General features: G+C 55.9%; 4 protein-coding genes across 4 annotated transcripts; 1 reads left to right on the top strand and 3 right to left on the bottom strand.

Moving 5' to 3' along the window:
- Window positions 1–3,863: 3,863 nt before the first annotated feature.
- COCSUDRAFT_60387 (hypothetical protein) lies at window positions 3,864–8,787 on the bottom strand (the record flags this gene model as incomplete). The annotated part of the gene is made up of 10 exons (XM_005642917.1): window positions 3,864–4,097; window positions 4,321–4,647; window positions 5,041–5,220; window positions 5,661–5,798; window positions 6,126–6,242; window positions 6,529–6,624; window positions 6,786–6,854; window positions 7,001–7,111; window positions 7,362–7,493; window positions 7,717–8,787. 10 exons carry the CDS (start codon window positions 8,785–8,787, stop codon window positions 3,864–3,866), a joined length of 2,475 nt encoding a protein of 824 aa, XP_005642974.1.
- Window positions 8,788–12,891: 4,104 nt separating this feature from the next.
- Window positions 12,892–13,380, top strand: COCSUDRAFT_60388 (hypothetical protein; the record flags this gene model as incomplete). Its single annotated transcript, XM_005642918.1, has 1 exon — window positions 12,892–13,380. The coding sequence occupies one exon, from the start codon at window positions 12,892–12,894 to the stop codon at window positions 13,378–13,380; it is 489 nt and encodes a 162-aa protein (XP_005642975.1).
- A 613-nt stretch (window positions 13,381–13,993) lies between these two features.
- Window positions 13,994–15,034, bottom strand: COCSUDRAFT_60389 (hypothetical protein; the record flags this gene model as incomplete). The annotated part of the gene is made up of 3 exons (XM_005642919.1): window positions 13,994–14,041; window positions 14,243–14,353; window positions 14,474–15,034. The coding sequence occupies 3 exons, from the start codon at window positions 15,032–15,034 to the stop codon at window positions 13,994–13,996; spliced, it is 720 nt and encodes a 239-aa protein (XP_005642976.1).
- Window positions 15,035–23,238: 8,204 nt separating this feature from the next.
- COCSUDRAFT_60394 (hypothetical protein) lies at window positions 23,239–23,723 on the bottom strand (the record flags this gene model as incomplete). Its single annotated transcript, XM_005642920.1, has 2 exons — window positions 23,239–23,647; window positions 23,677–23,723. The coding sequence occupies 2 exons, from the start codon at window positions 23,721–23,723 to the stop codon at window positions 23,239–23,241; spliced, it is 456 nt and encodes a 151-aa protein (XP_005642977.1).
- Between the last annotated feature and the right edge of the window lie 3,492 nt (window positions 23,724–27,215).

A 27,215-nucleotide genomic window follows, 5' to 3' on the forward strand; every position in this document is an offset into this window, starting at 1 on the left:
CAGGGTTGACAACTTTTGACTTCTCAAACAACAGCTTGTCTGGGTATGCCAGCCCCATAAGTTGCACCAGTCGAAAGAGTGCACTCCTTGTAAAAGACTTTGTATCATCTCCGATTCAAGCTTTATACCAAAGCACAGTTGCTAGTGACCCAATCATGTCCACACGGTCCTATGTACGTTCTAAAGAATGCTCTTGTGCAATGCGCAGGTCCATTCCCTCTTCATGGGAGTTGATGCTGACTTTGATGTCAAACTTTGACGGAAGTTCCAATATGTTGAACGGTGCGTTGGCTGTGGACTAGCATTGTGGCTTGTGTGGCTTTCTTTATGCCGTGTTGAGGCTAACAAATACCAAGAATGCCACCAACATTGCTTCTATTCGCATGCAGGAGCCCTTCCCCTCTTCATCACCAAGGCACTTTGAGTTTCTCTGAATGGGAACAGCTTCGCAGCCACTCCAGAAGAATGGCACAACAATAGCACAATCAGCTGCTACACCTTTGAACTCGAAATTTCCAACAACTCCTTGAATGGACCCTTTCCTTACAATCTTGGGCGCAATTGCAAGTACCTGGACTTCCTGGACATCGCAATGAACAATTTCAGGTAATGATCTCGCTTGATCCTGGATTTGCAGTTCATTTGCCTTCTGTTTCACCCACAATACGTTGTTGTTTCGATCTGCATTGACCACAGAGGCTTCAACAGGGATTTAGAAAGCATCCTCCACTGCTAGAAACGATCTACACTGTGAAGTCCAACATCGACATGTTTCTGGCAAAGACATAACCTGACATAATGTGCACCCTTACAAGTATCAGCTATCCTGAGAATTCTTAGGACAGAGGTGGCACAGGCTTACGAAAATCCTTCAGCTGCTGATTGCTCAATTTAGAGGCGAAAACCCTGCCAGCCCACAGTCACCAACAGTGGGCTACAGTATGCTTGCAAGCTGATTATTTCCTGCGTGATTCCAGTGGTTCCTTGCCATCGCCAGCAAACGTGGACGAAAAATTCTTCCCTGAGCTTCTGGTCCTCAATGCCTCGCACAACCAGTTTTCAGGGCAAGTATCTGCATCGACCTTGATAATTTCCATAGCCAAAAATGCTCAAAAGAATTGTGTGATTGGATGGCTTCCAGATTCCTACTTTGAACACGAAACCGTAGCTCCTGTGTCACTGTGGCCATGAGCATACTGTAGCCTTCATGAGTGTGCGGGGATGCACCGTTGCTACCTTTCCTTACTCGAGACTAAGGATTGGGTGTTGCATGTTTGCAGTTCCATTCCGGAGATATATGGCAGCATTGGGCTCTTTAATCCAAATACATCCACCACAACAACATCCTCAAGCATGATGCGCAGCGGCGTCAGCTTTGATTTCTCCAACAACCTGTTCACAGGCAATCTTCCAAGTTTCCTTAAGAGTGATTCTGTCCCAATCAAGGTCCAGCGCCACGTCCACCTTGGGGTACGAACCTGCCCAATCTTATTGGGACAATAAGATGCCTTTGCTACTTTGAACAGTCTTGCCTCCTAAATAACGCGGCGAGTTCTCTAATGCCTTACTTATCTTGCCTTGAAGAAGGATGCTCATGTGCACTGACCGTTCTGTTCAGCACACCGTGTTCGCTAGAAGGCACCAGAGCGTGCAGTATGGTATATTGGTGTTCCTGTTCATGGCATCTGCTTCTCTATGCTGCGTTGATGACATGCAACTCAGTGCATGCGCCTGATGCCTGGTGTGGCCTTGTGCAGGGCAACAACTTTGATCTGCAGTCTTGCAACAACATGACGACATTCCTCAACGACACCTGCACCGGCTCCGAGTATTCAGCGCGCAAATGAGCAAGGCAAGGGATCTCCTCTGAGATCCAATCCATCGTTGGCACAAATCTTGAAGCCTTCAGCCATGGCCGTACTGATATTTCTTGTACAAAAGGTATATGTACTACAAAGATGTCGTCATGAATGATACTTGCACTTCCTCGGCAGTCAGCTGACACCGTTCAAAAGTCTGAGGTTCAAAGAAACACATTGTCTACCTGCAAGCAAGACTACCTTGCAACTGCAGCAGTGCCTGGGGGGACAGTTGCATTACTACTTTTGTACCACTTTTGTGTTGTGTGCTGGGCACTGTGCTGACCAGGGCCGGGCCAGTCCAAGGGGCCATTACATTTATTCAGATAGAACACATGTAAGCCTGCATTGTCATTGTCTTCAAAATTTTGTAACTACAAAAGACTGCGCATTGAGGACTTGAGCTTTGAAAAGACTCTTTCATCCGGTAAGTAGCTTAGATTTCATCAGATCAGTGCTACTGTGCAGCTTGCCCCCTCTGAAAACTCAGGATTGTTTCCGCTTGAAAGCTAACCCAAAAGGCCTTCCTTGTAAATCCCAATGCAGTTTGCTAACATCACTCATACTGAATGTCCAATATCAAGTTCTTTCTCAAGGAACACGCAAATATCATAGGCTCTTGCCAACACCAACTTTTAAGCCAGTGGGCCAAGGACAGTTGATGCATGTCTCCTGAAGCAACACAATGCTGACATAATAATTAATTAGATACTCAATACCCCCATGTCATGAGCTCTCTGCATCATGCACACTATCAGACAAATGGTGAGCATCAACATGATGCAGAAAGGTTGGAGAATGCGCAACGCAGAGGTGTTCCCCATTCCTTTGGAACAGATTTGTAGTGCACGTGTGCACCATCAGATCTCTCTATCACCTGCCTGAAAGACCTCCAAAGCAAGCTTTAGCATCATCCAAGGTGCAAGCTCGGTTGAAATTGGAAGTCACCAGATGATACACACGACACACCAATCGCTTCTATAAGTGTCTCTCACTCTGGGGGTGACAGACCATATATGCATGTTGCCCAATATGGCACCTTGCATTCTAAGTCAGCCAAAGGCCAGCGTGCCACGTGCCAATCTGGGCTTGTGTTCTCAGTGAGGTAATGCGCCCTGCCCCCTTAACCGTCAGAAGAATTAACAGCCTGTTGCCAATGCTCAACATGACTGGGAGGCCCTCGAGTGATGAGCTCATCATTACGTATCTATTCGCAGCTGCACAACAAATTGTGGGGCTACCTTTAACCTCCACCGCAAGCAGTGATGCGTTTGCTGCAAGGGTCCGGGTCGATTCTGTACCACAAGCAGGCGCTAGGAGAACTAAGACTGCAGGCCTGAAACGTTAAGAGCAGAAAAAACCCCTTCCCACTCCATTGTGAATAAAATTCCTGCCAAACCGAGCAAGAGCGCACAATACAGTACTTTGCTGCACAACCTCAAATTTCAAAAGACATTGCTGGACAGAACTTGAGCAAGTTTCCCCAGTCCAGAGCAGAATACCCACCATCAGAACATTTGCAGACACAGCTGGCTTGCCATGCCAGTCAAATGGATATCCCCGCGCATGCTTGTGAAAGCACACGCAATTGGCAAAAGAAATAAAAAAAGGACTGACTGCAGCCACTGCTTCTGCTTGGCTCTGCTAAGCAAGAGCACAAAGACTGGCAAATCATCAGGACTTCCGTCAGCGCAAGTAACTTGCTGGGTGACACAAACAGATGGCAGATTTCATAGGATGCCCTATAGATCTCGCTTCAGCTACTTATTTTGGGCCTTGTTGCTCTTCTTCGCCGACCATATTGGATTTGGGGCTGCCAAAGCAAGTGAAAGTCCCTCCACAATTCTGGGATATGCAGCCGCGCTGCAGGAGCATATTCTGCGTGGGCATGTGCTGTCGCACAATGAAGCAAATGTTTCGGTTGTAACTTCATATTTTCAATTCGTCTCCGACTTTGGTGCACGGTTACTTATTTGCTTACTTCCCGGAATTCTAAAAGCAAGATCAGTCGCTGCTGGTGTGGAGATCACCCAGCGACAGCATCTTCTTGGGCTTCATCCTGCGGCCCTCATGCACAGGAAACTGCAGGGCAGCTTCCTCCTCATCATCAATTTTTTCTGCCGCATGCTCATCGCCGCAGGTTGCCGCTAAGAGAGTGTCACCAAAGACTTCTCTATGCACAGGCTCACAGCATACATTGTCGACTGGCTCTGTCACAGGAGGGATCATCCGATCCATCTGCACGTGACACCAAACACACCCTTTCACCCCTGCCTTAGAGAACTCCACACAGGCATGGCATCTCCAGACTAAAGGAGACATGCGGATGAGTGCACGGCAGGGACCGCCTTTTGTGGAAAAACTGCGAGTGCCGTCTTGATATGGGCTGCAACAAGTCATCACTGTGGTGCCAAAAATTCAAGTGGAGCAACGGCAGAGTCTGCAGCTGTCTTCCGATTACCTTAGTAGCCTCTGCCGAGCGCTTGCGGCCTTTTGTGAGAGGTGCGGCCTCTGCGGCCGCCTGTGTTGCTGCGACGACAGGTTTGGCGCATGCAGTCGGCAGGGTGGCACCGTCGGTTGTATCGGTGGGCCCAGCTTCACTAAAGGGCTGAGGAACTGTAGGGCCAGGCGCTGGCATGACAGGCAGGTTGGCGCCCTCTGCAGCAGGAAGCGCCACATCAACGATGCCCAGCGCTGCCTCAAGCCCAGGCCCTCCCTCAACAGATGGAGCCTTGACCTCCGCGCTGACCATGGTGTGAGCAGCTGCCCAGGAAGCCGGACAGCCCACCTGCACACAGATGCATAAGATTCAGCATGGCAGCTGGTTTCTAAATGGCAATAAATCGACAGAACTGGGTGCTCTTCCAGAAGGTCTTGCCCGACCAACAGAGCTCCTGTACTGAAGGATGAGCCTCAATGAGGGGTTTTGACACTCTCCCAGGGAAAGTGTCACCCCTGGGAGTGGCCTAGTGACTTTGGGGTCAGGGGGCGAAAGAGGGGCACACCCCAAAAGAAATGCGTCAGACACCCAACTAATGGCCATTTTGGGTGCAGCCTCGCTTTTTCCTGGCCAAATCCCAGGGTGCACCCATGATCTTAGCCCATGTCAAACCCTGGGATGAGGACAGATGAGCGGAAGCGAATTCAGTCAATGGGTAGCCCTGTTGCATGGGCGGCACACCTGTGGCGGTGTGCCGGGGCGCGACGCGGCCGGCGGCTGTGCGCGCTCGGCAGCTCGCGAGGCGGGCGCCCTGCGCGGAGGTCTGCTGGTGGCCGAGACCTCGCGGCACAGGGCGCGCAGATCGACAGCCGCCGCCGGTGCCAGCAGCTGCAGGTTGCGCAGCTGAGCCTGGTCCAGCACCTGCGCGCACCGCCACTCCCTCTTCACCAAGCAGAGTCACGTATGCCTAGATGATGTCCAGGCAGGCAGGCCCCTAGAGCACACCTCACGTCGCCACTTCTTTTTGTGCACCTGAGATCTGACGGGACAAGACGCATGAAGGCAACATGTCAATTGTGCTGCATGTAGCACCTAGCGACCACTCCCCATAGCCTGGCAACCGGACAAAATAGCAGCTGACTGAAAGCCTACAAGGAGAAGAATGGCATGGAAATTGTCGGCCCCAACACATAACTATTTTTAGTTAGATAAAAATTCTCTTTTTTGGGGCTTTGACGCCAGCATTTGCCGATCGTGAGACAGGCCGGCACAAGCACATGTGCAAGAGATTTGGTGGGTTTTGCTTTCTCAAATTCCGGGGGCCTTGATCACTTTATGCAAATTTACTGAAGAGCGGTCACCTTCTGACACGCGCTATTGAGGTCTTGAATCATCTCTGCCTCCCTGTCAGCGATGCCTGTCAGCTGACTGCTTAGTAAGTGCGTAGCCATTTTTGGCCACATGCAGTCCGTCAGCCTGCCCACAACGCCGGGCAGCCCCTAAAGCAAAACAGGCCAAAATGCTTCAGCACAAAAGTCGATGCACACTTCAGGCTTCCAGGACTAGCAAGGTAGATGCCACAGCGCCAAGCAGATCACTGTTCATAGTGCTGCATCATCAACCAGTCTAGTGAAGACCCCTGCTGTGCACATAAGGACGGGCAGTGGAATTCAATAAAATGGAGATTCCAAAGCTGATTTCTTTCGCCCCTGGAAAGCAATCACAGGATGCATCATGTTTGGTACTTTTGTTCACCATGTGGGCACACCAAAGGCAACCATCTGGGAAGTTTTTTTAAAGTTCCGGAGAAAAGTGGGGTGCCTTACCTGCAGCTTCAGAGCGACTGTGAGGCAGTCCTGTTGCGAAGCAGCCTGGTCCTGCAGGTGCGTCTCATACAACATAGCCAGCTCGTCCCTCTGGAGTTTAGTCAGCCGCAGGCACGCCTGCGCAGATAAGACACATAGACACAACAGTTTGAGTGACCTTATCATCTGTAAGGACCTTTTCGCCCTGGAATCAGTGCGGCTATACGCAGTATGAGGCGGCCCAGCCACAAGCCACTGGTGCGCATTCACAGCTGCGTTGAATAGTCTGCATCCCAGAGCAGTTGGGCCCACACGCTCCACAAGGCACCTCCAGAACCAAACATTGTTCGACACTGCACATGCACCTTCAAGGCACCCTGCGTCTTGTGCCATGCAAGGCATGGGATCAGAGAGCAGCTCTCACCATGATTGAGCTCCATGCGATGCTGGTGCTACCTGCCAGGCCTGTGTCTGGATTCGCTGGCTGCAAAGGAGGCAGCTCTGTAGAGAGAGCCTGGACCTGCAGGCAACCATGCAACCAGTACATAAGCTGCTGTTCATTTCCTGATCCAGTTTGCACAGCAAAACAGTGGCTACTGCTTGCAGCGCATCAAGTGTGCGATCATGCAGGTGTGCTGAAGGATCCGGTCAGATCAAGACAGCAAGCCTTACAGTGCGCACCTGTAGAGCAGACAGCTGAGCCCCAGGACCTGATGATTTGCACATGACGTCCATGACGGCCATGGGCTCCTGTGGCACATGCCAAAACATGTTCTGATCCGCTCAAAATAAGATGTTTAGCCCAGGAGACAGCTAAAGAATTCATCAAGCGACTTTGAATTGGGGTGTGTCATGCAGCACAGCTATTTGAGAGCAGGGTATGAATGTGAACACACCAGCATGAGCTTAGAGAGCATGTCCATATTTGGCGCTGCCTGCTCGCTGGGAAGCTGGCCAGGCATTGTGGGCATCAGGGACGCAAGCGAGGCTACAAAGGTGACCTCATCCTGCAAAATGACAGGCATGGAAGTCAGACTCCGCTGCTCTGACTTCCTGGGGGCCAGCGTAACAGTGACAGATTCTCAGAGCTGGTGACGTCTGCTCAAAGGGAACAATCATGGGGGCAGTTGACTGCAATGTCAGCGCTGCAAGAGTTCCCAATACCGACAGGACAACCTGCTTCTCCCGTGTGGGTGACACTCAGAATGACTAACTGTCATTGTGACTAAGGATTCTGACTAGTAGTGGGGCGCGCACGTGCTGCTGGGCCCAGGGCTGCTGCATGGTAAGGTGCTTGTGGCGAGTTAGTAGTTCGCCCACTTCGCGCTCCAGGGCCGCCCTCTTATCCTTCAGCCCATCCACACTCGCATGCACTGCCGCCGTGCGCACCTGACCGCCCCATAAAATATCACTGGCCTGCACGGATGTGAAAAAGTTGACTTCATCCAGACCTAGGTGAGCTCTGTAGATCACTTCACCGCTTAATGAGGACCACATTTTTTGCGCTGACTGCAGTGCAGCCAATGCGCTGTATCTGGAAATGCCATAGCCCGGTCCATAAGAACGGATATCCAAAATCCAAGTGCAACTCTGTTGCCATCCAGGCGCGCACCCTATTGCGCTGGTTGTATTCCTTCTGCTGCCGCCGGTTCTTCTGCGTGAACGTCACAGACCGCGACGGTGGCGGCTGCGCGCGCACGCAGCACATGGCCGGCCGCACGGCAGGTGCCGGCAGCTGCAGGGAAGGTGCTGGCAGCTGCCTCGCCGCCGGGGGTGGAACCACTGCCGGTGCTGGGCCTGCGCTAACAATACCCCGATCCAGGCCTGCGGCTGCGCGGCGCGGCTGTGGGACGCTTGGAGGTGCAGCGAGTGCGGCGCTGAGGGCTTTACCGGCATCGAGCGCAGGCGCTGCCGCAAACGGGCTGGCAGGCAGGATGATGCGCTGCAGAGGAGGCAAGGGGGCAGCCGGGGATGGAGTCTCGGGCCAGAAGCCCGAGAAGGCGCAGCTCTTGTTGCTGTCGGTGCTGGCAGCGCGCTCAGCAGGCATGCGCTGTTCTGCAGCGGCGTTGCTGCCGCAAGGTTTTAAGGCGGCCTTGCAGGGCGGTGAGTCCATGCTGCAGGCCGGCGAGAGCGATTCGACTGTGCGCAGGCTGCTGGATGGCGCGCTGACGCTCAGGTGCAGTGCGGCGGCCTCCCAGGGCTCATACCGAAACGACCCCTGTAAGCTGACAGCTAGGGACGGCCCTGTCAGGGGCATTAGTGACAATTCGAGGGCTGTTGGGTCCTCTGTGCAGCCTCCGTGCCTGTCACCAAGACCTGGACTTTCACTCAGATGGCTGTCTGTGGAGCACTTCTCCAGAGACTGCTGCAGGTAGCCCAGCTGGCTGCCTTCAGTGCTGTCTCCTGCATCCCAGTCGAATACTGCTGCTGACAGGCCTGGGGCCTCTGAAGGGCACAGGAGGGGGCTAGCAGCCTGGCCAATGCTGCAGGGTACACTGATGAGCTCGTCAAGGGGCATCAGTGTGGCCTCCACAGAAATGTCGAGGGGGCAGGCCCATTGCAGCAGCTCTGGTTCCAGACTGGCCACACTTTCTGCCAAAGCACTTCTGCTGAGAGGCGAGCTCAAGCCGTTCAAGCTGCCCCACATAGACCGCATTTCTTTGTCGATCTCCTTCATATCCATGCGTGTCTGTCGTCCAGGGCGGGCGTGCCTGCGATGGATATGCACAATTAGTGTTCGGAAGTCCTGCAAAGTAGCTACAAGCTGGCGGCGCCATGCACAATGGCAAACAAGTTCAATCTCTCGACATAACCCTCAGTGCTTATCGATAGACCGTCATATCGGGACCTGCCGGTGGAAACCCCCAGAAACCCACGTGCTCGAAGTTGACAACAAGAGTCCTTGAGAAATTTTGCAGAATATTGTATGCAGGATGTGCACTAGGATTGCTTTGCCTACTGCACAAGTAATGAGCAGGCTAAGACTGAAGATTGCACCAGTGACCTTCTGACAGGCGTCCCTAGAAGCAATCACGGACCCAAACAGCGCGTTGGCTAAAACCCAAAGCACCTGTTCATAGGCGGCTCCAGAAGGCCTTCAGCAATGCCATCTGTTCAGTGGGGATGTTTTTCTGTGCTAGAGCTGCCCTGCAGTTGGTCACTAGCCGCTTCTCCCTGGCCGACTCACCGGGCACAACCCTAGGTCTCCTCACGGCGAAGCGGTCAATGCGTGCTGGCCGACAGTAAGGAACGAAATTTATTCTTTCTCACGTTCCTGGCGAAGATGGGGCCTGTCGAGCAAGAAATTGAGAGTTACCCTTCGGATCAGTGCTCGCAGGTCGTGGTCACCAACAGGGCCGTGAGAGGGGAGTGACGCACCTACAATCGCTCTCTGACGGTGTAGCAGCAAAAGGGGCCGGACAATCTTCCCAGACGCTTCAAATTGGACTGATGTCAGTGAGATACGCAGAACGGTGCAATGACGTAGGAGAAGATGCTTTATCTTGGCATGAAATAATCACGGTACACTTCCAGGTGACTACCTCAAGTGTCACGCTGACGAGGGTGACCTGAGTCTCATGGCCTCCCCGAACAAGTCCCGAAATTCGGGAATGGATACGCTTTAGAGGTTTGCCAGACGTGTGGATGGCTGGAAGGCAGGAAGAGCGATGCCACGTGGATCTATTACATTAGGGCCCAAGCAGACATCTATATAGTATTCGGCTGTCTGTACTGTAGTGCTTCAAATACATGCATATCATATGATATCTGGATTGCAAGGCACAGAACACTGTTGGCATGTACAGTGTATGTCTCTAAACACCGGTGCTTTCAAACTCTCCCATCTCCTTCGCGCTTTCCTTCTCCCTCTTCAGCCTCATGTAACTGTCCCGGTAGAGCTCACAGTCTTCTTCGTGTCGGTTGCACAACTTCTTCCAGCGCGCGACCTCCTACCTCAGACTGTCCACCAGTTGCGGGTCACTGCGGTCGGAATACCCTGCGCATTGTATCCTACTATATATATATATATTCCTGTCTGTACTGCCTGTATTCGTGCTTGTATTCCTTCGCCTATTTCTATTTGTATTCGCGAAAATAACTTCGCCGGCTAGAAATATGACCACGATCTGAATAACCTGCACATTATCATCATATGACATTCTGTCATAAATATAATATTCCTGTCTGTATTCTTGCCCATATTTCTGCGCTTAATGTTGTGCAAAAAACGATTTTGGCCGCTACAAATATGATCAAGGTGTGAATACCCTTCGCATTATTTTCTTTCACATATATATATATATATTCCTGCCTTATTCCTGCTCATGATTCACACTATATATTCCTGACGAAATTCCTGCATATATTCCTGCTTGTACTTCTGTATATTCCTGCCTACTAGGTATAGTATATTCTGCCTGTACTCTTGCCTGTATTCCGGCAAATATTTTTGCTGTTTTTCCTTCTGTAATACTGCCGAAAATTCCTGCCTATAATCCTTATTGTATTTCTGCCTGTATTTCTGCCTGTATTCCTGCATGTATTCCCGCCTGTATTTCTGCAAAATTCCTGCATATATTCCTGCTTGTATTTCTCTGTATATTCGTGCCTATATTCTTGCTTGTATTTCTTTATGTATTACTGCCAAAATTTCCTGCCAATAATCCGTACTGTATTCCTGCCTGTATTCCTACCTATTTTCGTACATGTAATCCTACTTACTTTCCTGCCTATTATACACCCTTGGCCCCGGCTGGCGGGGGGCGCTACAATTACTGAGCACCGTGCCCACGGTTGATTGGGTCTTGCTTGGATCTGGCAAGTTTAACAAGGGGTAGGAATTTGGCAGCCTTTACACGCAGCTTGTCTGCAGACGCACCTTGCCTTCGGCAGGAAAAGCGTGTAATAACAATAATAATACACCCTACATTCCTGTCTGTATTTCTGCCCATATTTCTGCCCTTATTATTGCGCGAAAAACGATTATGGCCGCTACGAATATGATCAAGGTATGAATACCCTTCGCATTATTTTCTTTCACATATATATATATGTATATATATATATATTCCTGCCTTATTCCTGCTCATGATTCACACTATATTCCTGGCAAAATTCCTGCATATATTCCTGCTTGTATTTCTGTGTATATTCCTGCCTATGTTCTGCCTGTATTCCTGGCTATATTCCTGCCTATATTCCTTCCTATAATCTGCCCTATATATATATATATTTCGGCGCCTGGTATTTCTGTGTTTATCCCGAGCTGTACTACAGCTCGGGATAGTATTCCTGCCAATATTTTTGCTTGTATTTCTTTATGTATTACCGCAGTGACTGCCGAAAATTCCTGCCTATAATACGTACTGTATTCCTGCCTGTATCCCTACCTATTTTCGTACGTGTAATCCTACTTACTTTCCTGCCTTTTATACGCCCTATATTCCTGTCTGTATTCCTGCCCATATTTCTGCCCTTATTATTGTGCGAAAAACGATTTTGGCCGCTACAAATATGATCAAGGTGTGAATACCCTTCGCATTATTTTCTTTCACATATATATATATTCCTGCCTTATTCCTGCTCATGATTCACACTACCGTATATATTCCTGGCAAAATTACTGCATATATTCCTGCTTGTATTTCTGTGTATATTCCTGCCTATGTTCTGCCTGTATTCCTGGCTATATTCCTGCCTATATTCCTTCCTATAATCTGCCCTATATATATATATATATATTTCGGCGCCTGGTATTTCTGTGTTTATCCCGAGCTGTATTCCTGCCAATATTTTTGCTTGTATTTCTTTATGTATTACTGCCGAAAATTCCTGCCTATAATCCGTACTGTATTCCTGCCTGTGTCCCTACCTATTTTCGTACGTGTTATCCTACTTACTTTCCTGCCTATTTTACGCCCTATATTCCTGTCTGTATTCCTGCCCATATTTTGGCGCTTATTATTGTGCGAAAAACGATTTTGGCCGCTACAAATATGATCAAGGTGTGAATACCCTTCGCATTATTTTTTTCACATATATATATATATATATATGTTCCTGCCTAATTCCTGCTCATATGCTTCACTATATATTCCTGGCAAAATTCCTGCATATATTCCTGCTTGTATTTCTCTGTATATTCGTACCTATATTAATTTTTTAATATAAGAATATTCTGCCTGTACTCCTGCCTGTATTCCTGGCTATGTTCCTGTAAATATTCCTTCCTATAATCTGCCCTATATTTCGGCGCTTGGTATTTCTGTGTTTATCCCGAGCTGTATTCCTGCCAATATTTTTGCTTGTATTTCTTTATGTATTACTGCCGAAAATTTCTGCCTATAATCCGTACTGTATTCCTGTCTGTATTTCTGCCTGTATTCCTGCATGTATTCCTGCTTATATCTCTGCGAAATTCCGGCATATATTCCTGCTTGTATATTCCTGCCTATATTCGCTCGCAGAACTTTATCACCACCAATGTCTCCATGTGCGTCTCCGCTGTGCAAAGCAGGCCGGACAAGTGAGGGGCATCAAAACATAGGAATCTGCAGGCCTGCAATCATATCATGTCCCAGTTCCACCACTCAAGTTCCCCTTTAAACATTCCCAATACACACCTATCATACACTCTTCGACTGTAGGTCACACAAAAGCAGCACTCTTCAGTCAACAACAGAAGAACAGTGGTACCTGGTAGGCCGACTTAGGAAATGTCCATGTGTGAGTCGAGGGCCTTCAAAGGCCTTCAAACTCACCTCACGTCCCCAGAGGAGTCTCAGCCATGGTTTCCGCTGCGAGCCACCCCAGTGTTGCACTCTGCTTTGGCGCCAGTGGCCTATATGCTGCCTGCCTTACTGCTGCAGGTTTCGGCCTCAACCATGGAGCCTGTGCAGGGGCACAATCTGGCCCACTCATTGGATGGCTCTCCGCCAGCCTGGCCGCTGCTGCGAATGTTCGGGCCCACTTATGGCCCTGCTGCAGCCTCGGGGTCTTGAGCGCCACCAGGTTCAGTGCTGGTGTGGGCTCCCAGGGCGGTTTTCGGGCTGAGCCGGCCGGCAACAGGATCTTCCTGCCACTCCGGGGCGCATGCGCGGCGCAGAAGGGATTGTCGCCCGACGAATGCCTTGCCACCGGGGCGCTCTCGGCCGGCGCCGACCCGACGGCGGTAGCGGCGGCTGTGGCGGCGCTTCCGAGCTGCCCGCACTTAGTAAACACGGGCACCCCGGGCTACCCAGCAGCGCCCGGCAGCGCAGGCTCGGCAGAGCAGTGATCTGGTGGGGAGGCGGCGCAGCATCGGCGGCAGCTGCAGCAGTGTTGCATGGCACCTGGCTCCATGGTGCACACCCTGAACGTGGCCACGATATTGGGGTGACACAGGCTAAGGCTGAGGAGCGTCTCCAGCCGCGGGCTCTCCTGTGTGCACTGTCCCTTATTGGGCCCCGCTCCGGGCAGCATCCTCACGGTGTAGCCCACCATCTTGATTCCACTTGATGGAAAACTCGGTCAGGTTTCCCTAAATATCCTATTATGTGTGTGTTGGGAAGTTCGCTACCCTCATGCCTGTAATAGAGGGGTTCTCCTTAAAAAAAAAAAAAAAAAAAAAAATTATGTGTGTGTTGGGAAGTTCGCTACCCTCATGCCTGTAATAGAGGGGTTCTCCTTTTAAAAAAAAAAAAAAAAAAAAAAAAAAAATGGCCAGCGCCCTGCCACCACCCCACAGTCTGATTTGAGGATGTGCCAAAAACGGTGTCTCCATGAAATTTTCTGTATCCTTTGAAGTCACAATGTAGCTTACAAAGAAGGGAAAGAACAGTCGGCACAAGAGAGGGACAGCAAAATGGTGTGAGCCTTCAGGCAAAAGCTGGACATATCAGCACGCACCTTTATAGACGCCCAAAGCTGCCGCGCCCAATGACTGGCCCGATCTCAACCTGCAGTCAGGGCAGGCAGTGATATGGCAGCGATGCTTTTGTCAAAATCACAAGCATACATGATACTGAATCTGTAATAGCCACACCACAATTTCAGAAGATGCATATGCTGCAGTCGTTGAAAAAATGGTGTTGCACTTATGGCAAGTGACATCATCAGAATTATTTCCAATTCTAACGTCCTAATGGCGCCTTCCTCACCTCTTCACTTCCGAGCGGTCCGAGGCGCCGCAATCTGCTCTGCCGGAAGAGATGCGACTCCAGAGACACAAAAGTACGCAGCTTTTTCAGTTTCCGGCCCGACCGTTCTCCCTTCAAGCAGCAGATGCACAGATCTATGAGGATCGCTGCCAGTCAGCATGCACCCCCAAAGACCTGCAAGCACCTATAAAACCCCGAGTGTGAGCTGATGCACGACACAAAAGCATACACCTGCAATCCTCCTTCTGCTGCCTGGCTGCAGGGAGACCGCAGCCGCCTGCTCCGCACCAGCAACACGAGAGCTATGAACGCAATGGCCAACGCAAGGGCAGCTGCGGCTGCAATGCTGGCAACGACCACCGCCGTTGATCCCCTGCCAGGAGAGGGGTACAGTTTTGGAAGTGTGAAGGCAACAGGAAGCAGCGGCGCTGATGTGTTTGATGGGGGCTGGGCTGATTCTGGCGATGCAGGAGCAGCATGCAGGGAGTGGTTGCAGTAGGCCACGGAGTGCTGTGCAGCAAAAGTTATGGTTGCCACCGCGGAAAGGGGCCCCCAGTCACGCGGTACCACCGGTCGGGAGTCCCAGAGAGCACGGCCGGGCATGGCCCCTGGGGTTTCCTTTCCCTTCTGGGGCACTGGCCTCGCCCACCAGTTCTTGTGGCCTCGCCCCCACAGACATGCTCCGCCGGCTCTCATGTACCGGGTTCTCCCGGTCGGGCGGCTCAGTCGTGCGCCCCTCAACCTGTGCACCTCTTCACCGGCGCGCTGGAGAGCTTTGACGCTGCCACCCATTCAATGAAGCCCATTCTCCCCAGGGTCCTGGTAGCAGATTCCTGTGTTTTCTTGTCTCCAACCCCATTAGAATCATTTCATCAAGTGTGTCCATCACGTGTCTCTCCCCTCACATTGTGTCATCCGGTGCATTCCTCATTGTTCCTGTGCATTCATGACTCTCATGTGTGATCATATTGAGCGGGTGTCTAGGACTGAGAACATGGTACCTCCTGCCTATCCCAACCCACTGCTGGGTTGGTGTGTTGTATGAGCTTGCCATGCTTTGTCACTGACTTTGAAGAGATTAGCTTCCCGCAAACCAGTGGGCGTTATTGACTGCCCGACTTAGTCATCGCGTTAGGCCCTATTGTTACCTTCCTACATTCCATCGACGATGATTGATTGTCCTTGATTGTCTGGACACGATTGCCATTGTGACCATGCCGTTTCCCATTGCTTTGATGTTCCTTGGGTATCGCCCTATCCTCCTGCGGGAGTGTTTTGCGTGCCCCAAACTCGGTCAGGTTTCCCTAAATATCCTATTATGTGTGTGTTGGGAAGTTCGCTACCCTCATGCCTGTAATAGAGGGGTTCTCCTTAAAACCAAAAAAAAAAAAAAATATGGTTCTTATCGTGGGTTTACCAACGGCACCCGAGGGGTGTTACGTTGCCGGCGGGCTGGAGTGCGCCATAGGGGACGAGGTCACCCCCTGGTGCTTGGGACATGTTCATTGCTAGGTCTTGCCTGTCAGCGATTTGCCTTCATGACTGCGTCTCTCTTTAGGTATCACACTATCCTCCTGCGGGAGTGCTTTGCGAAACACTCATTATACATTTTTCCTAGCTATCCTTATGCATGTCTTCTGGAGAGTGTGCGACCAGCATGCGTGTGTAAGCGAGGTTCATGGCGCTGGCGCTGGCGAATCGGGCGAGGGCCGGAACGGAGCGGCGCTGAGGTTGCGGGCAGATGTTGCCGTTGCTAAGAAGCTGGCTGGCTGGGCTGCCGCATCCGCCCCGGCCGTGTGATGTTGATCCGGGTGTCGCGGCCGATGAAGAACCGCTTTGGCAAGCGGGCGAGGTGCCTGTCATCGTCCGGCGTCTGGATGTAGGCCAGGCAGGCCTTGCCACTGCCCACTAGAAAGCCGCCGGAGGTGAGGTGTCCGGGCAGATCCCCTAGGAATTTGCCGCGAACGACAAACTTGTCGCTAGGGCAGCCGTCGCACTCGAGGAGTGTCTGCGTAAGGCCCTCTGTGGTATTTCTTCATGCTTGCGCTTCTCTTAAGTATCGCATTATCCTCCTGCGGGAGTGCTCTGCGTGCCCCAACTCTGACAGGTTTCCCCAAATATCCTATTGCATGCGTGCTGGGAAGCGTGCGACTGGCACCTGTGTAATAGCGGGGGCTTCCCCTTTTAAAAAAAAAAAAAAAAAAAAAAGGCCCTCTGTGCAGTACCCGTACGGCAGCCCGTGCAGGATGATGCAGGTGTGCTGGCAGTGGAAGCGGCCCGCCGTTAGGTGCACCGGCACCGTGACATCCCCCCCTCCGGGCAAGGCTCGCAGCCTGACCAGCTGATCCTCAGCTGCTGCATGCCGCGCCGCAGCCGCCTCGGGGACCGTGTCGAACCAGAGCTCCAGCCGGCTGTCTGCCGCGCCGGGCGACCCCACGGGATAGACGCCGGCGATCTGCACCGGTCCGAAGTGAGCCATCAAGGCTCTGGTGACCTGCGCCTCCAGGCCCAAGCGCCTCTGGCTGCCGTCGGATCGCCGCGTCTGGTCTCGCACAGCCGAAGGTAGCACCTACCTTCTCAGCCACACAGTAAGCAGCACAGGAGCCCTTGTGCCAGTGGACGGAGGCGTTGCAGCCATGCACGCCTTCCTTCCTCCGGCCGCGCAGCCTGCATTGGTTCAGCACTGGGACATCACCAGGCCCTGGCATCCACGCAGCGGCACACGTCAGCAGCGCCAGCACGCGGAGCAGCTGCACCCAGAGCAGCACCTGCAGGTGGAGCAGCAGCCAGGGGAGCAGTTGGAGTGGGAGCAGCAGCTGCCGGAGCCACCGCCACCACCGCCGCCCACACTATACTTCTTTGGCCTCTGGGGATCCCAGGTACAGGACCCTCAGGCTTGGGGGCTCGGCACGCGGCCGGCACATGAGTTTGTGGTGAGGGAGGCCACCGCGCGGCGACAGGTGCTTCACAGGATCAGCAAGGGGGAGGCCAGCCCGGCGGGCCCGCTGCGACCAGCCATCTGGGCTGATACCACAGATGATCAGCGCAGCGGCCTTCGGGCGCTCGAGGCGCGATGGGAGGCCAGGGCTGCAGCTGCTGGTACCGCGTCGCAGGTCTTAGGCAAGAGGCCTCGAGGGCAGCCTGATCCCTCCTCCTGGGCGATCTGGATGGCTGCGCCGCAACCACGTCCGGTTCCGCTGCGGGACCGCGGCGGGCCTGCGGGCGCGCCAGCGGGCCCTTCACCAGTGCCACAGGGAGCAGATGTCACTGTTGATCCTGCTGTTGCTGTCACAGCAGACCCATCAGCACCTTGGGCTCATGTGTGGCAAGTGGTGCACGCTTCCCATCTGGACCGGCGGCAGCGCGTGACAGCGTGGAGGCTGCTGCATGGCCAGCTCTTCGTCGGCGGCTTCGCGCGTCACGTCCACCGCGCCGATCCCGCCGGTCACGTTTGCCCGCATCCGAGCTGTGCAGGTCAGCTGGCCACACTCACCCATGTCTTCATCATCTGCCCTCTCGCCGCCGGGGTGTGGGACTGGTTCGCAGCGACATGGGCCGCGGTGACCGGAGACGACGCGCCACCGCGCAGCGCCGACCTTCTTCTCGCCGATGACACCAGGATCTGGGGACCGCCGCGGCAGCTCAGGCAGCTCTGGGATCGCCTGCGGCTCGCTACAATCTGTCAGCTGTGGGCAGCATATCAGCGCGGCCGCCACCAGCCAGATGCGGCGGCGATCACCCCCGGAGCGGTTGCGGCTCGCATCCTGTCTTCCTGCAAGAAGGCCCTGCTTGCCGATTGGCGGCTCGCGACCGTCAACGTCCGGCAGACAGCAGGTGTGCTCAGCGACTGGCTTCGCGGACGCGACCCGATGATCACCAGGGAGCAGTTTGCGGCGCGATGGTGCCACCGCGCGGTCCTCTGCGCGCTGGAGGAGCTGCCGGGCGCGCAACCAGTCATCCACTGGAGTGCCCAGCATCCCGTGCCGCTTCCAGCGTGACGCTTCCGATCCACCATTCACTGTACCCAGCCGGCCACGGCTCTAACTTGGCTATCTGTATGACCATGCCAGACGGATCCATCGTGCGCCCCGCTACCTGTGGAGTACCGTGCCGGAGAGCCAGAGCGTTGGCGCAAGCTTACAGAAGACCACCCTGCCCAGGGCTTTAGGCTATCAATAGTTTTCCAGTGATCCTCCGATGTTTCTGTCTCACCAGCAGCCCCAACAATCCCCTTGGCCTGTCATCCGTGGCCTTCTGCCTTAGTGTCTGTCCTCCTCACCATTCACAGTAGTTCCGGTACCGATGGAGTGGGAGACACAGGCATACTCGGTGCCGCAGCGAGAGTTGCGACGCAGGATATCGCGCGTGCGCGATAAAGGTGCAGCCACCCCCATGGATTGGGATCTGCCTCACACCGAGGATCCACCCGAGACGGCTCACCGTCGCCCTCCGCACCTGGACCTCAGCGGCGTCCCGGTTGAGCGTATTGAGGAGTGCCTGGAGTGGCTGGCAGGGCATACACACTTCTCCCCCGCAGACAGCGCGGCAGCGATTCGCCGGCTGCACAGCGATGCACCACTCGCGCTCGTGTCGGGAGGGGATGCACCAGCAGATAGGGAGCTGCGGCACCAGCTCCTCTGCGATGCTCTGCGTCGCATCCATGGAGCAGACAGCTTGCCGGACGACTCGTACGGCTTGCCGGCTCTGACACCGGAGGACCTAGCGCAGCCGGCAGAGGTCCCAGCAGCACCCATTGCACGTCAGCAGGGGAGACCCACCGTCCCGCCGGGCTTTGAGTCGCGAGCAGCCGCAGCGCGCGCAGCGCAGCGTGCGGCGCAGGTCGCACTAGCGGGGCTGCCGGCTCCGTGGCGCTCAGCGCGTACGCGGCATCAGCCTACAGAGTGGTGGCTACAGCAGCAGGGGCAACAGCAGGAGCGGCAGCGGGTAGAGCACAGGATTTCCAGGAGCATTCGCAGTGGGGGCCCGCCGGCACGGCGGCCCTCGCAGCCATGACTCGCTCCCGATCGCCCTCACTGCGCCTTCTCAGCCTCAACGTCAACGGCCTCAGGGACAGAGACAAGAGGCGCTGCCTCTTCAACCTTCTGGAGCGCGACAGGTGGGACATCATCCTCCTTCAGGAGACCCACCACAGCTCTACAGAGGAGGGGACAGCATGGGCGCAGGAGGGGCCTGCCGGGCTTCGCTGCAATTGGAGCGGGCCCGCGTTTTGGTGCCACTTCACCTCCCAGTCACGCGGCGTAGCGGTCTTACTAAGACCCACAGCCTCCACAGCAGCCATCACGGTGCGTCACTGCAGCACCACCGGACGCACCCTACTAGTGGACTTCACTTATTGTGGCCAGCCCTACACGGTAGCTTCCGTGTACGCGCCTGCGGCCGCAGCGGAGCGACAGCAGTATTATACACAGGAGCTGCTGCCCAGCCTTCCAGCAGCACGTTGCCTTCTGGTGGGAGGGGACTTCAACTGCATTGCAGGCCAGCAGGACATGGCCGCCGGGCAGCCCGGTCAGCGGACGCATGGATATTGGACCGGCCTGCGGCTCGTGGAGACTGAGCATCAGCTCTACGATGTCTGGCGTGACCTCAACCCCAGCAGTCGTGCCTTCACCCACGTTGCCACCACAGGTCAGTCAGCTGCCCGGCTCGACCGCTGGCTGGTCTCGGAGACGCTGCGGGCGCGGGTCAGCCGGGAGCCGCGAGCGATCGGGCAGGTTCTTGGTTATCCAGGAGACCACCTGGGGGTCAGCCTGAGCCTTACAGCTCCAGCCAGCACACTGTATGGCTCTGCAGCCTGGAGGCTGCCCCTTCATCTTCTGGACGATCAGCCGTTCTGCGATCGCGTTACGGCAGCGATTCCGGAGTATCTTGCCGCACACCCGCTCGGAGAGGGCGTCACGCAGGGCAGCAGGTGGGTGGAGTTGAAGTGGCAGGTCAAAGATATGGCCATGCAGCGTTCCTGGGCTCTCGCAGCGGAGCGCCGGGCCTCTCAGCGGGCTCTGGAGTCTGACAGCCGCGCAGCGCTCGCGGCGTTCACCCGGCGGCCCGCACCAGACACCCTTCTGGCATGGCAGGATGCCCACCAGCTTCTGCAGGGCCTCAATGTGGAGGCAGCTAAGGGGGCAGCACTCCAGGCTGGGATCGTATGGCAGTTCTACGGTGAGCAGTCCACCTTCTGGTTCCACCACCTGGCCCGGGAGCGGCAGGGCCGCACAGAGTTGATGGCCCTCAGGACAGGTCCAGCCCCTGACAGCCCACGGGTTGTCCTGGATCACCCAGCCGGCAGAGATCGGGGCGGCGCGGTGCTGCGGGAGTACTACAGTGGCGACGAAGCGGCAGGCCTCTTCGCGGCGCAGCCGGTGTCGCTGGCAGCCCAGGATGAGCTGCTGCAGGCAGTGGACAAGCGTTTGTCCCCTCAGGCAGCTGCAGCGGCAGAAGGAGAGCGCGGTGATGGCAGCGTGTCGGTCGCAGAGCTGGAGACTGCCCTCCGGAGCCTGCCGCGCGGCAAGGCACCGGGCTTGGATGGCCTGCCATATGAGTTCTACCTGCGCTTCTGGCCTGTGGTAGGGCTGGAGCTGGCAGGGATGCTGCAGGAAGCTTTCGGCGGCGGCGGGGAAGCGGCGCTGCCGCCACCGCTGACGCAGGGGCGTATCACTCTCTTGTACAAGGGGAAGGGGGCAGACAGGGAGTCTCTAGCCAGCTACAGGCCCATCACGTTGCTCAACACCGACTACAAGCTCGCGGCGCGGGCGATCGCCAGCCGGATCGGGCCGCTGCTGAATCAGGTGGTGGATGCCACACAGACAGGCTTCCTGCCTAAGCGCTGGGCGGGGGACAACGTGCTGGCACACCTGGAGGAGATCAGCTACCTGGAGGCCACACACCAGCCAGGCGTGCAGGTCTTCCTGGACTTCGAGAAGGCCTTCGATCGCCTTGACAGGGCCTGGATTGAGCGGTGCATGGCTGCGGTGGGCTTCGGGCCCGGTGTGCAGCGGTGGGTGCACATTCTGCACTCCGGCACGACCGCGCGAGTGGCCTTCAACGGCTGGCACACCGATGCCTTTTTTTTTTTTATTTTTATTTTTTTTTTAAAAAGGGGAAGCCCCCGCTATTACACAGGTGCCAGTCGCACGCTTCCCAGCACGCATGCAATAGGATATTTGGGGAAACCTGTCAGAGTTGGGGCACGCAGAGCACTCCCGCAGGAGGATAATGCGATACTGAAGAGAAGCGCAAGCATGAAGGCATACCACAGAAAGGCAACAGAAAGGCTCCTAGCGATGGACATGTCCCAAGCACCAGAGGGTAACCTCATCCCCAGAGGCGCACTCCAGCCCGCCGGCAACGCAACACCGCTGAGGTGACGTTGGAGGACCCACGGGGCAAGCCTAGGGCTTGCAGCTGGAGGCAGGGGTCACAGCAAAGCAGGCAATCATCAATCACTGGCAGGCAATTAATTTTTTTTTTTTTTTTTTTTTTTAAAAGGGGAAGCCCCCGCTATTACACAGGTGCCAGTCGCACGCTTCCCAGCACGCATGCAATAGGATATTTGGGGAAACCTGTCAGAGTTGGGGCACGCAGAGCACTCCCGCAGGAGGATAATGCGATACTGAAGAGAAGCGCAAGCATGAAGGCATACCACAGAAAGGCAACAGAAAGGCTCCTAGCGATGGACATGTCCCAAGCACCAGAGGGTAACCTCATCCCCAGAGGCGCACTCCAGCCCGCCGGCAACGCAACACCGCTGAGGTGACGTTGGAGGACCCACGGGGCAAGCCTAGGGCTTGCAGCTGGAGGCAGGGGTCACAGCAAAGCAGGCAATCATCAATCACTGGCAGGCAATTATGGATGTGCGGGCAACCAGTGGTGGAACAGACATGAAAGGCACGTTTATACGGTTGGCCGACAGGGATGGAACAGGATCGCGTTCGGACCCATTACCACTAGGTGCCGCTCGGGGCTGGCAATGTGACCCTAAACTATGCCTCAATCTGCCAGCAAGGTGGGGCACAAGCAAACGGTGGCATATGGGAGATATGAAGCCGCAAATGAGGCGAAAAACAGGTAGGCTGGTGAGAACTCGACCAGATACACACACCCACCACATTGGAGGCGGGGATAGGCAGGAGGCATCATGTCCAAGGTCCTAGACACCCGCTCAGGTTCAAGGGTGGATACTGGGGTTGGAAACCCTAAACCCTTCAGATAGCCTTCAATGAACTACTGTGAATGGTGAGGAGGACAGACACTAAGGCAGAAGGCCACGGATGACAGGCCAAGGGGATTGTTGGGGCTGCTGGTGAGACAGAAACATCGGAGGATCACTGGAAAACTATTGATAGCCTAAAGCCCTGGGCAGGGTGGTCTTCTGTAAGCTTGCGCCAACGCTCTGGCTCTCCGGCACGGTACTCCACAGGTAGCGGGGCGCACGATGGATCCGTCTGGCCGAGGGATACCCAAGGGGTGAGCCGCGCAAACACGTCCGGTGGTGGGCGAGGCCACCGGCACTGGGTGGCGAGGCCAGTGCCCCAGGGGTGAAGGAGGCACCCCCGGGGCCGTGTTGGGCCGAGCTCGACAGGTCCCTCGACCAGTGGAAGCACGTGACTCGGAGCCCCATTCCGCGCTGGCAAAGGTTAGAGGTAGGAGAGGCGCAAAGCTTCTGGTAGGCAATCTGTGGTCCCAGGGCTCTAAGGCAAAAGGGGTCTCAGACAAGGAACGACAGGCCGGGCTTTGCCGGGGTGGGATCGGGACTGGTGAAAGGTTAGTCATCCGTGCCTGACTATGGTATGACGAAGGCTCTTAGCGCCCATGTGCCCAGAGCACCTATCGCAAAGGCCCCCCTAAGAGAGGGTGTGAGTTCAACACAAGAATCGACACGAGCGGGTGTCATGGCAGAAGGCCAAATGAGAGCATGGTCATACAGATAGCCAAGTTAGAGCCGTGGCCGGCTGGGTACAGTGAATGGTGGATCGGAAGCGTCACGCTGGAAGCGGCACGGGATGCTGGGCACTCCAGTGGATGACTGGTTGCGCGCCCGGCAGCTCCTCCAGCGCGCAGAGGACCGCGCGGTGGCACCATCGCGCCGCAAACTGCTCCCTGGTGATCATCGGGTCGCGTCCGCGAAGCCAGTCGCTGAGCACACCTGCTGTCTGCCGGACGTTGACGGTCGCGAGCCGCCAATCGGCAAGCAGGGCCTTCTTGCAGGAAGACAGGATGCGAGCCGCAACCGCTCCGGGGGTGATCGCCGCCGCATCTGGCTGGTGGCGGCCGCGCTGATATGCTGCCCACAGCTGACAGATTGTAGCGAGCCGCAGGCGATCCCAGAGCTGCCTGAGCTGCCGCGGCGGTCCCCAGATCCTGGTGTCATCGGCGAGAAGAAGGTCGGCGCTGCGCGGTGGCGCGTCGTCTCCGGTCACCGCGGCCCATGTCGCTTGTGCTTGCCGCGCAGCCGATGGCCGCGCATGCCAGGATGCTTGCAGGCCAGCTAGCTTTCCAGCCCATCAGACTGCCTTCAGGGGAGCCAGCACCAGTCATGCACCAGCATGCGGACGACACCAGCGTGCACGCGCGGACTCCCCGGGATGCTCAGATCGTGCTGGGGGCCAGCGTGGGCCTCCACTGCGCAGCCACAGGAGCCAGGCTGCAGCGCAGCAAGAGCCAGGCCCTAGGGCTTGGCAGCCTCAGCCATCTCGCCGGGCCCGATCCAGTCACGGGGGTCACCTTCGCGGCTTCGAGCGACGGCGTCAAGCACCTGGGCATTCCCTTGTCCACCCAGCCAGCTGCAGCTGCCACAGCCCTATACACAGCCATCATTGAGAAGGTGGAGGCCCGCATCGCCCGCTGGTCCGGCTTCAGACTCAGCCTGCTGGGCCGAGCGTACGTCGCAAAACAGGTGCTGGCCTCCATGGTCACCTACCATGCCACCTTCATACCGGTGCCACAAGACTTGCTACAGAGGCTCTGCAGAGCCATCCACACTTTCGTCGCGGCGAACCGGCCGGTGACCCCTGGCGCAGCGGCGGCGCTGTTCCCAAGCAAGGACGTCTGCTTCCGCGCGGCCGCACACGGCGGCATCGCGCTGGTGGACATCAAGGCCCAGATCCTGGCTCTCCAGGCCAAGGTGGTGGGCAGGCTGTTGGAGCCGGAACAGCTGGCCTGGAAGGCCTACTTCGACCACTGGCTGTACAGGAGCACAGCCTGGCTGGCAGCGCAGGAACCCGGCACGGTGTCAGCGCGGCGGCAGCACATCTGGCAGCTGGGAAGATTCCTGCTCTTCTCCACCTTTGCAGCGAAGCATGTGGAGGCCCCGCAGCGCGTACGGCAGTACCTGCATGCCTACCAGCAGCTGCGGCCCCATCACCTGCGGAAGCCGGAAGCGATCGGCTACGACGCAGTCATGGGTGAGCCACTGTTCTTCAACAGGGAGCTCACGGATGCAGTCAGGCAGCCCTTTGCCTGGGAGGACTGGGCCAGGCTTGGCCTGGTCAGGATCAGCCACCTGCGCGATGTCGTGCGCGGCCCGGAGCATCCGGTTCGGATGGTGCGAGAGCGCGTGCCCATCCTTCTGGCTGCCTTGCCAGCAGCCTGGAGAGCGCTAATCCAGGTGCAGCCACCGGCCGCTATGTGGTGCGCATCTCCGGACCCGTCGGATCGCCGCGTCTGGTCTCGCACAGCCGAAGGTAGCACCTACCTTCTCAGCCACACAGTAAGCAGCACAGGAGCCCTTGTGCCAGTGGACGGAGGCGTTGCAGCCATGCACGCCTTCCTTCCTCCGGCCGCGCAGCCTGCATTGGTTCAGCACTGGGACATCACCAGGCCCTGGCATCCACGCAGCGGCACACGTCAGCAGCGCCATCACGCGGAGCAGCTGCACCCAGAGCAGCACCTGCAGGTGGAGCAGCAGCCAGGGGAGCAGTTGGAGTGGGAGCAGCAGCTGCCGGAGCCACTGCCACCACCGCCGCCCACACTATACTTCTTTGGCCTCTGGGGATCCCAGGTACAGGACCCTCAGGCTTGGGGGCTCGGCACGCGGCCGGCACATGAGTTTGTGGTGAGGGAGGCCACCGCGCGGCGACAGGTGCTTCACAGGATCAGCAAGGGGGAGGCCAGCCCGGCGGGCCCGCTGCGACCAGCCATCTGGGCTGATACCACAGATGATCAGCGCAGCGGCCTTCGGGCGCTCGAGGCGCGATGGGAGGCCAGGGCTGCAGCTGCTGGTACCGCGTCGCAGGTCTTAGGCAAGAGGCCTCGAGGGCAGCCTGATCCCTCCTCCTGGGCGATCTGGATGGCTGCGCCGCAACCACGTCCGGTTCCGCTGCGGGACCGCGGCGGGCCTGCGGGCGCGCCAGCGGGCCCTTCACCAGTGCCACAGGGAGCAGATGTCACTGTTGATCCTGCTGCTGCTGTCACAGCAGACCCATCAGCACCTTTTTTTTTTTTTTTTTTTTTTAAAAGGGGAAGCCCCCGCTATTACACAGGTGCCAGTCGCACGCTTCCCAGCACGCATGCAATAGGATATTTGGGGAAACCTGTCAGAGTTGGGGCACGCAGAGCACTCCCGCAGGAGGATAATGCGATACTTAAGAGAAGCGCAAGCATGAAGGCATACCACAGAAAGGCAACAGAAAGGCTCCTAGCGATGGACATGTCCCAAGCACCAGAGGGTTACCTCATCCCCAGAGGCGCACTCCAGCCCGCCGGCAACGCAACACCGCTGAGGTGACGTTGGAGGACCCACGGGGCAAGCCTAGGGCTTGCAGCTGGAGGCAGGGGTCACAGCAAAGCAGGCAATCATCAATCACTGGCAGGCAATTATGGATGTGCGGGCAACCAGTGGTGGAACAGACATGAAAGGCACGTTTATACGGTTGGCCGACAGGGATGGAACAGGATCGCGTTCGGACCCATTACCACTAGGTGCCGCTCGGGGCTGGCAATGTGACCCTAAACTATGCCTCAATCTGCCAGCAAGGTGGGGCACAAGCAAACGGTGGCATATGGGAGATATGAAGCCGCAAATGAGGCGAAAAACAGGTAGGCTGGCGAGAACTCGACCAGATACACACACCCACCACATTGGAGGCGGGGATAGGCAGGAGGCATCATGTCCAAGGTCCTAGACACCCGCTCAGGTTCAAGGGTGGATACTGGGGTTGGAAACCCTAAACCCTTCAGATAGCCTTCAATGAACTACTGTGAATGGTGAGGAGGACAGACACTAAGGCAGAAGGCCACGGATGACAGGCCAAGGGGATTGTTGGGGCTGCCGGTGAGACAGAAACATCGGAGGATCACTGGAAAACTATTGATAGCCTAAAGCCCTGGGCAGGGTGGTCTTCTGTAAGCTTGCGCCAACGCTCTGGCTCTCCGGCACGGTACTCCACAGGTAGCGGGGCGCACGATGGATCCGTCTGGCCGAGGGATACCCAAGGGGTGAGCCGCGCAAACACGTCCGGTGGTGGGCGAGGCCACCGGCACTGGGTGGCGAGGCCAGTGCCCCAGGGGTGAAGGAGGCACCCCCGGGGCCGTGTTGGGCCGAGCTCGACAGGTCCCTCGACCAGTGGAAGCACGTGACTCGGAGCCCCATTCCGCGCTGGCAAAGGTTAGAGGTAGGAGAGGCGCAAAGCTTCTGGTAGGCAATCTGTGGTCCCAGGGCTCTAAGGCAAAAGGGGTCTCAGACAAGGAACGACAGGCCGGGCTTTGCCGGGGTGGGATCGGGACTGGTGAAAGGTTAGTCATCCGTGCCTGACTATGGTATGACGAAGGCTCTTAGCGCCCATGTGCCCAGAGCACCTATCGCAAAGGCCCCCCTAAGAGAGGGTGTGAGTTCAACACAAGAATCGACACGAGCGGGTGTCATGGCAGAAGGCCAAATGAGAGCATGGTCATACAGATAGCCAAGTTAGAGCCGTGGCCGGCTGGGTACAGTGAATGGTGGATCGGAAGCGTCACGCTG

Source organism: Coccomyxa subellipsoidea, assembly GCF_000258705.1.
Source record: "Coccomyxa subellipsoidea C-169, whole genome shotgun sequence".
Lineage (NCBI taxonomy): Eukaryota > Viridiplantae > Chlorophyta > Trebouxiophyceae > Coccomyxaceae > Coccomyxa > Coccomyxa subellipsoidea.